This window comes from Lingula anatina, chromosome 1 (assembly GCF_051362555.1).
Source record: "Lingula anatina isolate TDL-2025a chromosome 1, LinAna3.0, whole genome shotgun sequence".
Lineage (NCBI taxonomy): Eukaryota > Metazoa > Brachiopoda > Lingulata > Lingulida > Lingulidae > Lingula > Lingula anatina.
The window spans coordinates 9,071,131-9,088,144 of NC_141767.1; the positions used below are offsets into that span (position 1 = coordinate 9,071,131).

General features: G+C 36.7%; 1 protein-coding gene across 1 annotated transcript in view; it reads left to right on the forward strand.

The window, feature by feature from the left end:
* LOC106151866 (inactive tyrosine-protein kinase transmembrane receptor ROR1) overlaps positions 1-17,014 on the forward strand; it is a 58,342-nt gene continuing 41,328 nt past the window's right edge. The window contains exon 1 of the mRNA XM_013525292.3: positions 1-213. Within this exon, the coding sequence (XP_013380746.2) occupies positions 144-213 (70 nt within the window). The 5' untranslated portion in view covers positions 1-143. The remainder of the gene's footprint in view (positions 214-17,014) is intronic.

A 17,014-nucleotide genomic window follows, 5' to 3' on the forward strand; every position in this document is an offset into this window, starting at 1 on the left:
CATCTTGACAAGGTCAGAGGGTATCTCGAGCGCCCGCATCATTCGGGCAGCGACTTAGGTTGATGTGTTGAGGAATCTTGTGGCTATCAAAGGAATTAACATTTATTGAAAACACGAAATATAATTGTAAGTTAGCGGATGTGATGCAGAAAAGAACTGCAATGAACTGGCGGCGCCCAGTACCCCGCATCGCAGTGATGTTTACAGTAGTAGGTAAGATGCATTATCAGATTGTTTTGAAGTTGCGACGTATTATTACTTACCGTCTTTTAGTTTCACTGAAATATGCCTTTTAATGAATGATTGTTGTTAGCTCAATGATGTACCACTGGTTACATTATCATACAGTATGTTATTATGGGGATTGTAATAATTCACTCCAAAAATTTGACATCTTGCTAGATCTATGTCGTCTGGAGAGGAGCCGGCACTTTTGTCTGACAGTCAGTAACGTTAGTAACATGTTGAACTTGTAAGGATGTTACCGAAGTGGAAAAAAAAGCTGACTAAAACGAAATTAACTTTTTTGATGAATTAAATCGCATGAAATAATGTATTTTGCTGTTGTAGACAAGTTGCAAAACAGTAAGGTTTTAGTTATAACACAAAATGTATTCTATTGCATGCGACATGGATGTCTCAACTTGTCCCACATGTTCATTGATTTGAGAACTTAAAGGTACAAAGATCTGTGAATAAGTTGGTGATCACATTGTGCACTAGAATATGTGGTCTCCTGGTCTGTTCTGTGGCTTCATACACAGTGGATGTCAGTGTGTCTAATGTTAACCCAAAACGAAAAGAAAACATTCACTTGCCGTGAAGGATTTGCATTACCTCTGAATAAGTTAAGCGCCTGGGGTTAAATCAAGCACAGACTAGACTGTGTTCAAATATGAAAAATAATATCACTGAAGTAATACAGAGGTAGGAATCTGTGCCTTAGAAATTTAAAGAACGTTTGAACTTTTCAACAATGCCTGATTAGTGTGCTTGACCTAACACATGGATATTTCATTGGATTGGGATTGTGCTTATCTTAAGTGGAAATTATTGAAAACATTGTATACTTCATTAGGTTGTGTGATTGGGAAGATTAATCTAATCAATGATATCACACTTGGCTTTAGATGTGACTACATTGTATAAGATTGCTAAGGTAAAAGTAATCAGCACAGCTTACCAGTTTTAAATACACGATAATTGGTGATTTCATTTATTACAGATCATGTATTTCTTTCAATGAAGTTTCACACTATGGAAAGTTTGAGTAAACGTATACTCCCTAGGTGAATGTTTTAATTATTTGTAATTATTGTGTTCATATCATTGGTTAAGTGCTGTGAAGTGCCTGTCCTAGCTAAGGTTTTTGGACAGTCTGATTGGATTCTGGATTTGTTATAGATTAGTCTAGATTTTTGACATTGTTTGAGTTAGCAGTTCTAAGCTGTCAGTCAATATTGGCTCGGAATAAAGGTAGAAGGAGAGAAAGGAGATTAATACCACAGGCCTATAAGCCAGTTAATTGCCTGCCAGTTTCTTTTTAGATAAAAGAACAGACCTTTCTTTATTTTTCTTCAACCCTAGAACTTCACGGTGTACTTTCTCTGGTGTGTTTATTTGAATTGACAGTTCTTGTCATGATGGTGTAATGAAAACCATGTGCATGGCCAATGTAGGTTTTTGTGAGGAAAATTACCTTACAAGCAGAGGAATTCTAATGCCTGTTAAATTTATTTTTAACCAATACATAGTGTCAGGACACCTGGTGGGACAGAGGACAAAGTCATCTTATTGACTAAACCATTATTGAAAAATAATACAGTTGTAGTAGACAATAAAGTAAGAATAGAATATGCATAATCTGCATATTACAATACACAACAGAATGTAAGGCTGATGATATATGATGGTTCAATTCTTATTTAAATTTCTTGAAAAATCATTGGGGGATCAGGATCATTATTTATCATTTATTTTTTTAATAGGGATACATGTAGTCAGGGAAGAGGATCAGAATGAAAATATAGCCAAGTCGGGGAGATGAAAACTTGTGTTACAATTTAGTTGTCCAAAATAAGTACATGAAAAAAGTACATAAAAGTCTGTATACATGTCCATATATTGTTTTTGGTGTTTGTGCCATGTAACTGATCTCAGGTGCTTCCTTTTCCATGAATATTATTGAAATATCAGGACTCTTCAACTCTGGTGTGAAATCAAAACAGCTTGTTCCAAATATTTTCTTTTTATGTTGAGAGAATTTCACATCAATTCACTCCGTGGCTCTATTTGCAGTTTTCATTTAATTTAGAAACCTTCCAAATGCAAAATAATTTCATTGATTCAATTTTGGGATTTCAAAAAAGCATCCACTGTGTCAAGAATATTGATTTGAGGTTTTTGCTGAAAAAAATCAACACCGAAGAGGACAGAATAAAAAAAAAAATTGGGGAAAAAATTCTTCTGGCATTTTAGATGCAACTCTTCAGTTGGTAGATGAAAAAACGTACTTCTAATCTATTTTTATTTCCTCTAGTGGAAATTGTGTACAATGAACTGTGTATGTTACACGAGGTGCAGAAAGATGAGTGTGACAGTGAGTGAAAAGTTTATGTGAACTTGTGAGTTGCAGCAGTCTAATGTATGGGAGCAGGCTCCTTTGTACTCCTATCCCTGTGGTATCACAAGATCTAGGGATTTGTAACTATACCTGCCATTTCCTATTACAGATCAGTCAGAGAAATAACACAAACTTCTCTAATTCTTTTCTGCATTTCTAGAGCTTTGATTTTTTTCTTGCTTTTAAATCACACAATGGAATGAAAATTGGAAATTTTACACCCCTCCTCATCTCCCCTTTATCTTTGCTTGATAATCTGGCAAGGGATATAGTGTGCATGGTTTTGGGGGCTTAGAGAGCCAAGGAGTTTATTTTTTTGTGAATGGTGTCAAGACTTAACTGGTTGGTGACCCAGCCTCAAGGTTGACTCAGGTTTGTGGCTGACAGGGCAGACATTATTAACCCTTGCAGGGTCCATTTCAAAGGATTGGCAAGTTTCCATAATACTCCCATTCCCGTTTCCAATTTGGGGAGGTGATTGCAAGTTTTCCCTTCCATTTCTACATAGTATTACTGGGCTTGTGCTAAAATTATTTTAGATTAACCAAACAGTTACTTTTTTTCATCAATGAATGGCAGTCAAAAAGAATATTATTCGTGTAAAAAATCCTTTAACAAAGTAGATATATTTTAGCCAGTAGCTAAAAATTAACATGCCAATGTGAGTTTAGGTATGAGACCCTGGTCCTGCATGTTGCAATGTATAGATCTATACCCACGCAGCCTTAGTAGATGTATGGAAGCATTGATTAGTTAAGTATCCCTTTAATAGAGTTAAAAGAAGGGTTTCACAGTTACCTTACAGAGCTGTTGTTATCGACCAAGTAATGGATGACCACTGCTAGGTGGTCAAAGCAAACCCCCCTAAGTATTATTACTGCACATTTCACTATCCACCCCAGCGTATTTAGTGTTGTTCTTGTGAGGTGATTCATATGTATATTTAATTATACAGTTTGTGGATTACTTGCTTTTGTACAGAAGAAGGCACTTAGTAGGAGTTAGTTCTCATTGTTTGTGCTTTTATTTGTTATATTTAGTTTAAGACCAAATTGGTCGAAGGACTTAAGTCAGGATTTAGTCTTCATCTGCTGTTAATGTATTTACATTTATATGTCTTATGCCTTTCGACGGAAAGATTTGCATAAGTTGACTGTATTGTGTTGGTTGTAAGCAGCTTGCACCTTAATGAATATATTGTTGACCTTTCCTATAGAATATAAAACAAAGTAAACACTTGGGACATAGACTCTCACCTTCCACAAGCTGTGACTGGAACAAAGGCTGGTAGGATAATCAGTTAGTGAGTCATTAGAGACAGACACTTCTCATTCCAGCACCTGAGAATGGGAGAAAAATATCGAACTCTACTAAATTGATATCTAGCGTGTCTCACTTCCACTTCCCCTGGTTTGATTGGTTAGAAGTGTACCACCATTGGTCGTTGAGGGAATTGCTGATGGTTCAATCCATCAGGCTGGGTGGATTTGAAATAAAGGATGTCAAACAGTAGTAACAGGGGCTTAACTATGATTGTAGCTCTTTTATTTCATAGGTACACTCTGACTAAAAGCTATTAGCAGCTCAAACCAGACAGTGCTTTTTTTCCTCCTTTTTTCTTTTTTTGGGTTTATTCAAACTAGGGAAACTAGACCCTGTATCAGTACTTAACATGAAGGTGTGTTTGACAATAGGGGAAAACACTAAGTATCTGTAAACAGCATGCACAGTTTCAGGCAGTGGCCACCCATTTGAACTAATTCATTCCCCTCCACTTCTATTGTGGTCCAACCTGGTGTATTTGGCCCACACTATTGTGGTAAAGGTGTATAAAAGGGCACACCTTTGACCAAGCCTTTCTAAGGAAATAGCCCAAAGGGGCAAAAGGTGTTTTTCAGTTCTACAGGATATGCATTCACCCAAGAGTCATTAATTCTAAGCATTGCCTATTATTTCACCCAGTTTGATCAACCTGAAAAGAACAATAGTTTTGAGAAGTCTTGTTTTGTGTATGTGTGGCAGCTTAATTGTTACTGTTAGCGCCTTGAGATGATATCCAGATTTAACAAGATTAAAGTCACCAACGCTGAAGATTTTGGTCTTTAACCCAGTGCTTTTTATTTTATTGAAGTGTGATCAGGTGGATCCAGGGCCCCAATATGAAGTCTGATATTTCAGCCATGTATGGACTACATGTTTCCATGGGATAACATATGGTATCTGCCACAGGGGATCTTTACTATAAAAAAATTGGGGAAAATCTGACAACAAATTTGATGGTTCTATGTTTGACAGCTCAGTAGGTTTTTGCTCCAGAACAGACAGGTGTTTATACCCGCACTGCTATGAGAAAACAATAGCGCAGACGTGTGCTCTGTCATTAACATGTACAATTCCATCTCCCCCTAGGGTTACATGGAAATTGTGGCCTTTATGTCACCATTTCCGCAGAGCTTCAATTCTGTAGATAAAGAAAACATATCTTTTCTCCATCAGGTTGCTGCTCTTGGTGTTTGATGGTTGTTGTGCAATGGTTAGACTTTCCCAAGGCAAAACACTGTTTATCTTGTCGCACCTTTAAGTACCAGTCCTTGTTCTATGGTCATTATTTCCAATAAAATCAGTAGTCTTAATTTCTTCATTTGATTAACCCTTAGAGCAGTAAGGCAGATTTTCTTTATTCCACCTTTCTATGGTCCATTTGGCCCTGGTGTTAATGACATAACAGACTTTCCAGTGACAGAAGGAACATTGGCTGTCTAGACAAGCTTTGATTTTTAGTTCATGTAATCCCTGCTGTTTGCTCCCAGAATGCTGAAGGCAGTGTATTTTGGACAGTTCTCAGTAAACAACTTGGTAACATTAGAATGGACTTGGATATCAGTATAATCAGTATTTTTAAGCTCTTCAGATATAAATATATATATATTTTTATATGTGTGGAATTTTGAGAATTTGCTTATTCTTGCTTGAAGCTTTTATCAAATTTCCTGTTTTTAAGTGATGTTTATACCAATGGATTAACAAATAAACCATAGATTTAGACTTTGAAAGCAGTGTTTCATTTGTAAAATTAGTATGTTTACTAAGAAGCAGTGGTCATATTAACTTTTGCTGTCACCCGCATACCTCCCTTTAGAGTATTTTTTATCTTAACCTAAAGTAAACAAAATTCCCACTCCTATGAAATTTAACTTTCACTTCTTTGCTGACAAGCGATCTAAAAGTTTTCAAGATTAAGGAGATTGGTTAAAGTTTGGTGTTTTCTTTAAATTTCCAAACAGTTGACATGGTACAGACGTGAAGCAGTGCAATGACATACTAGAAGAAAAAACATTTTGATCTCACATAATAATGGCTTATCATAATCAGTTTGCCTTAACATTTTTGCTCTTTCCAGGCATCATAATTGGCAATTACTAAAGAATTACAGGGTTTTTTCCCCTTGTGGTCTCTTGAAAAATTTGACCTCATAATTGCAAAGACGTTTAAGTTTTAAAAAGCAACCTGTAGAAAAAAGGAAGAATTGTGTGCAGTGAGTGAAAAACAATATAACATTTTAGTTTGGTAAAGAATCCAAGTGAAGGCATTAACTGCACTACCTTATGTCTTAAAAAGAATCACTTTATCCCTTGATATTATTTCAATTCATTTTTATGGGCACCAGTCATTTAGAATCTAACCAAATAGTCTCATTGCTTGAGCAAGTCTAACATGAATTTTACAAAAGGGGGTGAGGCTGATTCACATAGAAACAGGTCCAAAATAAGTCTAAATTTTAGTCCACATTGACCCAAGATAAAACAGTAATTGTCCAAAATTTTTAAATAAGAAAGACATACTGTAGATACTGTTACAGACCAGTACAATACTCAGTTTCAGTGGACCACTTGGAATTTTTCTTGACCTGAAGTGGATAAAATTTTTGGTATAAAAGTGAAGACCCATTTTAGCTGAAAGTTTTTATTTGTGAAAGCAGTCCCAGATAGTGGAAGTGATAAAGGCATAGGGAACACACAGTGGCAAGGTTCCTCATCAATGTAGTGGGTAGACTACGTCAGCCTAGTGTGACCCCACCTAAAGGTGTGAGAATTTCACAGCCTGTCAGCTCCTGTCAGACACACAGACAGGCAGGAGCACACTATATTGATGTGCCATGAAAGATAGCTTAAACTACATCAAAAACAGAGTTTGTATGTAAGGGAAGGGTGTATTGTCGGAGGGAAAGATGGAGATGGTACTGCCAGGGTTATTATTGCTGATTATATGAAAAAAATCTTTTTTGAAAACAACAACATCTAACAGTGTCGGTACTATTCTGGTACTTCAGTATATATATTTGTTAAATAATGTAGCATTTCATTGTTATACCAGAGTTAATAAAATTATGAAATGCTTTGTGTAACTTTAACATTATTGGCATCGTAAATGTAATTCTCAATGAAGTATTAGCAGAAGTAGCATACTATTTTCTTTGTGAAAAGAGTTTGCAGGAGTTTGAAAGAAGGATTTATGTTGCTGCAACTTTGCTCAAAAGATATTCAGATTCTTGCAGATTTACAGCAACTTTGCAAGAAGCCCCTCATTTGCATAAAATTTTGCTTCAGATTAGCAAGTATGGATCGATAATTTGGAGCAATTTTGCAAGAAATTTTGAAAAAACTAAAGCATTTTGCAAGAAATTTGTTTGGAACTAAGAATTATTATGATGACATAACTTTTTAATAAAGCCCTATGATAATACTTTTTGCTAGTGTAATAAATGATGTAGACAACAATTAGGTAGTCTTTTTGTTAGATATTAATGTATATATGTATATTCTTTAACTTTTATTCAAGTATTGCCCAATTATGATAATTACCCTTTCACAAATGACATGCTGTTTTTACAGACAATATTTTTAGCTCATCACAAGTTGACTTATATGTTCCACTAATATATCTAAATGAGTATGCATGCCCACATGTTTTGTAGTAGATGTGTAGCCTAGAGGAAGGAAATGCCTACCGCAGTGGCTATTGACCGAGGCCAGTTATTTATTGCTTCCTATGGTGGCAGAAGTAGGGGCTTCTCTTCTTCTTCTTGACAGCTTTTCTTCTCCATTGCCACCCTGTGTGTCATAGCATTGCGAATGCATCTTTAATATGGAAGCTTTTAATGTATAGCAGGACTGTTAAGAACGACATTGGGCTCTCAGGGCACTAGGCTCTGTCCCAAGATGTACAAGCTTAAAGGAGGTGAACCCCTCTCTCATCTCTGCAATGTTTAAATCTCTATTGCCAGGTAATCAGATGGCATCTTTCACATCCACTTGAACATGTTGACGTCTCAAGTGGTCTTTCTTCATCTGTAGAAGAAGACCTAGACTGCCTTTGCCTTACATGGACCACTTCATTTTGACTTTACCATGTGTGTGTTTCATTTGCTTGATTTTTTTGAGAAACCAGAAACCAGAAACCCAAGTGATCATGTGTTCTATTAGTATTATGTCAACAAAGGAACATGCAAGTCAAGAACTTATTCAGATTAAAGCTCCTTAAATTTATTTTTTATACTGACACCATATTGCTGTCGGATTCCTATTTGTTGCTAAATTGCCAGGATATTGTAGAAAAAAGGCTCTGTCCACTGTAACTTTACCAATTCTTCTGGTTGACCTGCCTCTTTGAAGACAGTTGACCTGTACTTTTGACTTCAAAAACTAACCTAGTGTCCTGCAATACTTTTTCTATGTGGCTGAGATTTGAATTAAGATGACAGAAACCATCACTGGCAGTCCACAAGTGCATGGAGAGGTTTGGTGGCTTTTTTGATAATGGACAGCGAGGTCCACTGTGGCCCTGGTAGTGACCTGTAAGAGTGGTCAGTGATCTGAAACTGTCAGTGGACATGGTCAGATGGGTTCGGTCAAGAGAAAAGAATGCTCCGATGCTGGATGGAATGTTGGCCGTGAATGGCGAACACTGTAAAAAAAGGAAATAAAACCGATCTTCAGTGACTTTTTGAATTGTAAGATACAATTTTTAGGCAGTTGATATCCAAAGACAAGGATTTTATGGTGTGTGGTTTTGGAAGCAAAAAGTAATTGTTCATGCTAGAGATGGGCATGTTAACTATTTTACTTTTAGAATTAAAAAACATTTATGTGGCCAATATATAAAAAATATTTTTATCAAATAATATTTTCTTCTATAAAATTTCTTGAAGAACAAAGATATATTTTTTTTGGAAAGTCTGACTGGTAATTGTGCATAATAAACAGCACAGTGTAATACATATTTAAGTGGATTGACCTTCTGAGAGAATGTTTAAATTTCTAATCCGGAGGTGGTCGTACCTTGCCTTAGTGACCAATCAGGTAGCCAGTACCACCAGGTGGCCAGCCAACCTCAGGTAACAGGTGCACGCCCCATTTCTCTTACATCAGTTCATTTCGGCAAATTAGGAAAGGGGCTATTCTCATACAACTGTATGTTATTGCTATGTGCCATTTCTGCATAAATCCTGTGTTTTGACCAGCCATGTACAAACTGACCACATACTCTCCCTGTTGTTTTGCTGACATTTGCCCCTTGGACAGGTGAGGCTAGTCAGTTTAGCCAGTTTTAAACAGGTGGAGAAAATTGATCCAGGTGTAAAAATGAAGGAAAGGGAAAAGAAAAGTTATTGGTGAAATAATGATGGATTGAAGACATTTAGGCTGGGCTTGGTTTTTATTTGAAAAATAAAAAAGCAAAGGGTGATTTACAAGTGGCATGATTGATAACTGAAATGATAGAAGAAAAATTATTTCAACAAAAAGCATTTAATCAGCAAAATTGAAATATCACCCTTCTACACCATAATCTTTTCTGCAGAAGAACGAAAATTGATCCAATAACAGGAAGTCCACTGGAAAAATATGATGGCAGGTAAATTGAATAAAAATGTAAGATTGAATTATGAGGAACTAGGTGCAAAACTCGGATGACATCTTAGGAGAAAATGAATACGGAGTGATATTTGATTTCTCTTTGTGTTTAACTTGCTGCGTGACAAGGCCCTCTTTCATTTCAGATTATGTAGTCAAATTATCCAACTGATACTCTTCGTGTGACATTTTATCCGTGGCGTGTTTCTTAATGAAAGAATTTATACACATGTATACCTTGGTATTGAGCTACTTTGTCAGTTGGAGTGAGTTGAGATTCAGCATATATGAATGACTGGCCTACCTGTCAAACTGTTAAAGAGATACTATAAAACTTACAGGATCTAGAAGTAGCTCTCTAAAAATAACAGGCATGGAATGCAGATGGTGTACCTGTAACTAGATTATGGGTTATATTGGAGACGGCCATCATACATAGGCCTATGATGTTTTTCCTGTATGCACGCCTGAATGCATCTCCTTCAAACACTTCATATTACTTCAAAGAAATGAGTTTATTTTCAATTTGCAGAACAAATATTACCCTAACTGGTATGTCAATTTCCGATCTGTTTTGAGACAATCATTGGACAAGGCGAGCTGGCTAGCATGACACTAGAAAATCAGAACTTAATTGTTCAGAAAGTTATTGTCTTTGGTCATGAGATCACTCGATCAGTTCTTGAAATTTGACACAATGTAAAGAACACCTCACTGGTCTGTGATTTTTTTCAGTTTTGGAAGCGTTCCTGAAAGAAGGTGAATAAGTACTTTGTGATTTTCAAACAAGTTAGGACCTGGGTTCATGACCACACATTTTTGTTGGTTCATTACTTTGTCTGCTGGCATCCATGCCCCAAGAGTGATATGATGGCTTTATGGGAACAGATGAGGGGCTTTGGGAGTCTTCTTTCTCTCCTTCTATCTCTCTTTCTTGCTCTTGTTCTCTCTCTCTCTCTCAAACTATTCATGAAATAGATCACACCCAAAAGGAATATACCATTGCTGAGATTTAAAGGCAATTTTACCATCAGGATTTTTACACACAAATTTGAATATAACTTATAGATTTTATGTAGATTATGTGAATATCATTGCACTGGAAAAAGAAAAAAATGTATGTGATCAATACAACTCAAATGAAAAGAAAAGTCAAATCTCCACAAGGGTCTTTCGGATGAGGAAGAGCCATGTAATGCTGCGTAGCTTGGGAGAGAAGTCTTATAGGTTAAGTTATGAGCATAACTTTCAACTTCAAAAAGTAATGTCACTCTTTTAGGTCTCCACAGTCCTCTACTGCAGACTGCTACCAGTTAAATATTGACAGTGGCATTCAGTAGTAGGTCACGTGCATGTATGTTATTACTCTTATTCCTTTGAAATTGTTTTTGAAAATATCTTAAGTTATGAATACAAATATAAAGAACACAAGTCATGTGGATCTTATCGAGGGTATACATAGACACCGTGGTCTGCATATATTGATCTCCTTTCTGTTCTCTTGCTGGGTTCAGCTTGCAGTAGTTTAGCTCATAAGAAGATAACAAGACCTATGATGTGTTCATTGTAGTCTGTCTATTGTGTCTAATCTTCTTATCATTGCCAAGCCAGGAAACTATCCAAGGGATGATACAGTAAATGCTATTAGGGCCCCATGTTCCAGATCATTATTCCAACATCAACTGGCATGTTAATACAACATTGAGAACCCAGGTTGACAGTTCAATTGTTCAGTCCAGCGGCCTAAATTGTCATCTGAACAAAGTGATTGATAGGTGTGAAGGGGATGATGCAGGGGATTCTTTCCTGGTTCATTAGATGCTGCCTAGATTGCTTTTAAAATAGTCATTTACATGGCATAAATGAGGTGAAAAAAAGGATGTGAATCAGATGTGACTCACTGTCCTCTTTACTTAGTCTTATTCGACAATATTTGGAAAGTATTTTCAAATGAATCCTCAGTGAAAAAAGTGAAAGAGACCTTGTTTGAAGTGCTCTGCTAGATATGGGCACTTCATAAAAATCAGTTAAACACACTGACTGTGAAAGTTATGTTCCTTTAATGGGTGTTTATTTACAGTTAATTAGCCGTATCTTTAATTTTTGCTTGAGCTTCTTCTACCAGCACGTATTCTCACTATTTCTGACAAAATCCCATTTTCTTTGTGTGCTTTAATTGATTTATCAGAGATGCAGGTTTTTTCTTGAGAAGGCAAAACATATAACACACAAAAAGTTTCCTGCCTCCAACAGAATTGAGTGATTCTAATAACTGCAGTGGGAGTCTAGGCAGGCAAATAGATGTGGTAGGACTTCAAAGAGACACTCATTCTAAACATGGAAATTTATGGACTGGCAGCACAGGCCCATAAACTTGAAGTGCTGACTTTATTAAAGGTGCATAAATCAATACTAATTTAATAAAAGGTAGTAAAAAGTGGAGTTGAAAAACCATAAAATGTCCTATTGTGTAAACCCATCAAGTTCTCATCAGTTGCTTAGTAATGACCAATAATTCAATTTTCATGCCATCATCGTTCTTATTTGTCTCTTAATAGAAACTTTCATGTCATTATAAGCAATATAACCATGGCAAAAGACTATTATTTCCCAGTTCCTGATTGCTAAAGAATTGAAACTGTTTAAATGTCAATCCATACAGTTTTAAATTTTGAATGAATGGTGTGAGAAGTTTCACACCATGGTTTTTATTACTTGTTGATTTGTGGCTCAGGGCATCAAAGAGAAAATTACATAAACGTACACTTTTTATCATTCCTTTTATTTTTCACAATGAAAGATATATTATTCATAATAGCACAGAAATTTTAGGAGGGTTTTAAATCTCTGAAATATATTATTCATAATAGCATAAACATTTTAGGAGGGATTTAGATCTCTAAAATATCCAAGAGACTTTTTTGTGATTTTTTTTTTTTTTTTTTTTTTTTGTAAAAAAAGATTTAATGAAATTGTACAATCACGAAGCATACATTGGTATAAAAGAAAGAAGTCCTAAATCACAGCTGCAATGAGTTTTCTAATGTCATAGATTTATTCTAAGTGATGATTTTAGTGCTTTGCATGTTAAGTTCTCCAAAATTGAACAGCTTCTAAAATTCTTTCATTACTAGTATTTAGTTGTGCAACATTATATGCTCTTTCTTCACAAAGTGCTGGAAGCTTGCACTTATACTAATTATTCTAAGAGATATGTGTGTGAACCCTAGTCTGGTATTGCATGATGGTTGTTATGTGTGCAATACCAGAAGTTTAGTACCTGATTCAAAGCAAGGCAGTTATTGTACATTTCAATTTAAATGCATATCGTCTGTCTCTCAGATGCTGCTCATTAGCAAGAATAGCATGTCAAAGCTTGTACCCAGACTTATGATGAATTTCCACAATAAATTGAAAAAAGCTCTTGTTTGGTATTAATATGCAATGCCTCAAGTTATGGTACATTAAGCCAAGTGACTGGAGGTTCAATTAGAGAATGGAATATACCTACTGAGTCACTGTTTTTTTAGCTACAGCACGAGTTTTTGATATTTTAGGTGTTTTTTTTACTGCATATGCACTTCTTCCCAGATCCATATTTAATTAAATCAGTAGAAATCTGAAAATGGATTGAATGCATGAACAGTTTTGGGAATGAATCAGTCTTAGGGGGATTAGTATTAACCGCAGCTTATCTTGCACATGGATTTTTTTTGTCAGCTTGAAACCTTGCGTTTTTCTTAAGATCTGTATTCTAAAGCTCTCCTTATCTTCACCTGGTCTTGCCAATTTGTTCTTTGAATGAAGCAGCTATGGAATTTTTTTTCTCTTAAACGGTTCATCAAATTATCATCACATCTTCACACAATTCCAGCCTTTGTTGAGGTGTCATTCTGTCAGAATTTGTCACTTTCCAAAGCTGTCTTCTATTTCCACCAAGTGCAGGTCTGGTTATGATAAAAATAACCCCTTTGTTGTCTGCTAATATGGAAGGTGATTGTATTTCCAGTTGAATAAAAAGGGAGTCAAAGGATGCACATGCTCATTGTTGTAGTTCTGGTTCTGTCCACTGGGCTGTCAAAATGGCCAGCATTTTTATCAGATCTGGTTACAGAAATATTACAAAAAGTCATTTATTTGTATTCCGCCGAGAGAATCTTGTGTCATATATGAGTTGGAAGTAAATCATTCTCCACAGATTTCTTTGACCATGCCAGATGCCCGGGCCCCATGTGCCACGGAGTCTGACCAGTGGTCAAGGAGTGATAACCCCAGGAGCTTTTAATTACTGACCATACCAATTATAATTACTGTAATTGATCTGTTAATTTTTATCTCCTGATCACGCTGGTGACCACTGCTAATCAGCACTGACCATTGCCCAGTATCTCCAAGCCACTGACTCAGCCACAGTGACCAGTAGATAGTTGTAGTGCACATGAAACTCGCTGTGCTCAACTTTAAGAAAAAAAAATTTTCTGGATCTTGTTAACAAATTTACAGCAACACACCTCTCATTCCAGTAGATAATTAGTACATCTACCCGGGCGCAGCATTGGTTCTTGGGATCAAAGAGAGAAATTAACTTGACTCAGAGAATCTGGCAACTTCAGAAAAAAGCTGCCTCATTTGATACTGACCTTGAGGGATTAAGAACATACAAGTAACTTTGCACCTTAGCTAACCTTTATTTCCAGACAGAACTTGAGGAGGTTTCTACTTTGTGATTATCTGTGCTATTGTGCGTTATGGAAATCACTGAGTCATTGTTTCATGTTCTGGTCCGAGGGGCACTAGGGGGCCCTGGGGAGTCCTAACAGCCACTGGGGAGGGGAGAAGATTTACTGGGATGTCAGAAACATTGAATGAAATGCCAAATTTTCTAAACCATGTTAAAAAATTTAAAGTTGAAGATTAGGAGGCATTAGTTATGTTTTATTGTACACTTTAAAAACATTATCCTGCCTCCAAAGACTTCACATGTATGTTGAAAATCTGCTGTATTCCCTGTTGAAGATTTTCTCATCTCATGAGGGAGGTCTGGTGTATAAAACCAACCAGCAAAGCCAATATAGAAAGTTGTTACTGTCTGTTACAAGGCGCCAAGCTTCTATGTAATATCCCTTTTTTATTCTCTCCCAACCTGTTTAGTCCATCCTTCATCCACCAGAACTTCTCTGGCACCAGTGCGGCCACGTCTTTTTACACACAAAAAACTTGATTATCCCATTAATCAAAGTATAATTGGCATGGTGCTGGCTCCATTGGTTATGTAAAATGGCAAATTGGTACCAGGCAGACTCCTGACCTTGCTAGTGGGGTTTATTTTTTAACATTCTGGGTGACCAGCTGTTGTTTGATTGAGGATTAATAATACATTATGGTGGATTTATAGTTTGGTCATTATTATTACATTGAAGTTTTGAATTAGGATCATATTTTCATTCATATTTAAGGATCTAGACTATGCAAGAAATAATTGACTGTCTATACTTTTTATTGCTTTTCAAATATAAGCTATGAATTTGGAGAATGATAAAGTAAAAATATGAACATTTTTTGGTAGTGACATACAAAATAAAGTGGCTTTATTTTATCATGTATTTTCATATTTTTTCATAACTGGTGCAGTAGATTCTGCAGGTGTCTTCCATGTACAGAGATCCTATTGGAGAATTTTGACATCTTCCATCATATCACTGCTGATTGCAGCCAGCTTGCCACAATGGGCTGCTCATACTGAACATTGCCCAGATAACCCGATCATTCTGACTTTTTTCAAGGCATTCGTTATGAGAGATAGGAAGCACACTTCAAGCTGGTTGAAATCTGCCAGCATTCCTGGGCCGAAAGCTGCTATCTCATCCATAAAGCTATGAAGCATGAGCAGATAGTGGGGCTAAAGAGATCACATATTTTCCACTTACCCTAGCAGATGGTGCATGAACAAAATTTAATTGTGTCCAGTACTGTGGCTCAGCTCTTATTGATGACATTTGCTTTCTCTCACCTTTGCATATAGGGGAAAATAGGAGAAAATGCTGTTTGCTAAGCCCATGGTATTATAGTTTGCTGCTAAATGAAGTTGTTCCATTAAACATAACAAACATGACGGAAGACCTAAACCAGGGGTTCTAGTTTCTCTCCTTCCCAAATTAATGCAGTACGTGTTTTTTCTTTTCGTTTTAACACTGGGTTTTGGTTTGCTACCACAATTTGTTCTTTCTTATTTCTACAACAAGGTCTCTATAACACTCATTAAAATCAAAACCCAAGAACCCCAAGTGTTCTTATGTCCTACTACAGAATAATGAAGTATTTTATCCTGGCATTCTCAGAGAGTAAAATGACGAGGGCATGATCTCTGTGTTTTAAGCTGCCAGTCCCTTAAGGCTCACCAGTGTCTATGCCTCTGTGTGTATACTACATTAACTGCATTAAATACCAGGTGATTATTTTATCACCACTCCACTGATGCAGGTACATGCACACAGTGTTTGGGGTATTTCTACCTGTCAGGGTCCTGATTTGGTGATTTATAGACCTGACATTTCACATGGTACTAGTGTCTAGCCATGGGCTCCATTCATCTCTGTAACCCCGTTTTTCATCCAAGGGATCTGGATTTTATAGTGTAAAAGATAAAATAAAAGTTGTTGGTCTTGCAGTATTGGTCCAGTAAGTGGAACTCCTCTAAGATATTGTTTATATCCGTCTTCAGTTATTGTATTGTTTCTAGTGTTTTATTGTATACTTGGATAACATAACAATGTCTATATTGTCAGCCTATCAGCAAGTTGCCAAGGTGACTCTATTGCCACAAGAGAAATATGACTGTGAAGCAAAAATATGCTTCACCAGAATTTATGCCTAGTCATAAAAGTTGTAGTGTGAAGGGTAAACTTGAGTTAGCCTCTAAGCTTGGAATGTTACATCACATTACATGGTTTCCTCAGTCAAAGCTGTGTTAAAATCAATTTTGTTTCTCAAGAAAAGGCGTCCTAACATAAAAACAGTACATTGTTCAAGCCCCATAAGTTTGCTTTCTTCATTATTGCAGTGTACAAGATTTGGCTGGAGGTGGCAACTTTAATATTAGTAATTGTACCACCAGCGTTAGCGCTGGCGGTACACATGGTTTCGGTCCCGTCCGGATCGTTCCGCCGGCTCCGCCGGCTCCGTTGGCTCCGCCGGCTCCGCCGGCTCCGCCGGACGGCTACCGTTACCGCTTCTCCTCCTAGACGGTAAGGGCCCCCGTACCCATCTCATGGATTTAGGTCACCTATAATCTCAACTCGTTCCACGTAAAATTTGGGCTTTGTCGGTATTGGGGTCTGGGTGTGGCACTCATTGCAATGCACCCTTGTCTAAAAATGGCAAAATTAAATGCTAATTATCTACCCTACGGAAGGAGTTATGGGAATAATTTCTATAGACGGCTTTCCAAAAGTCATATGTGTAGATTTCAAATATACCCTTG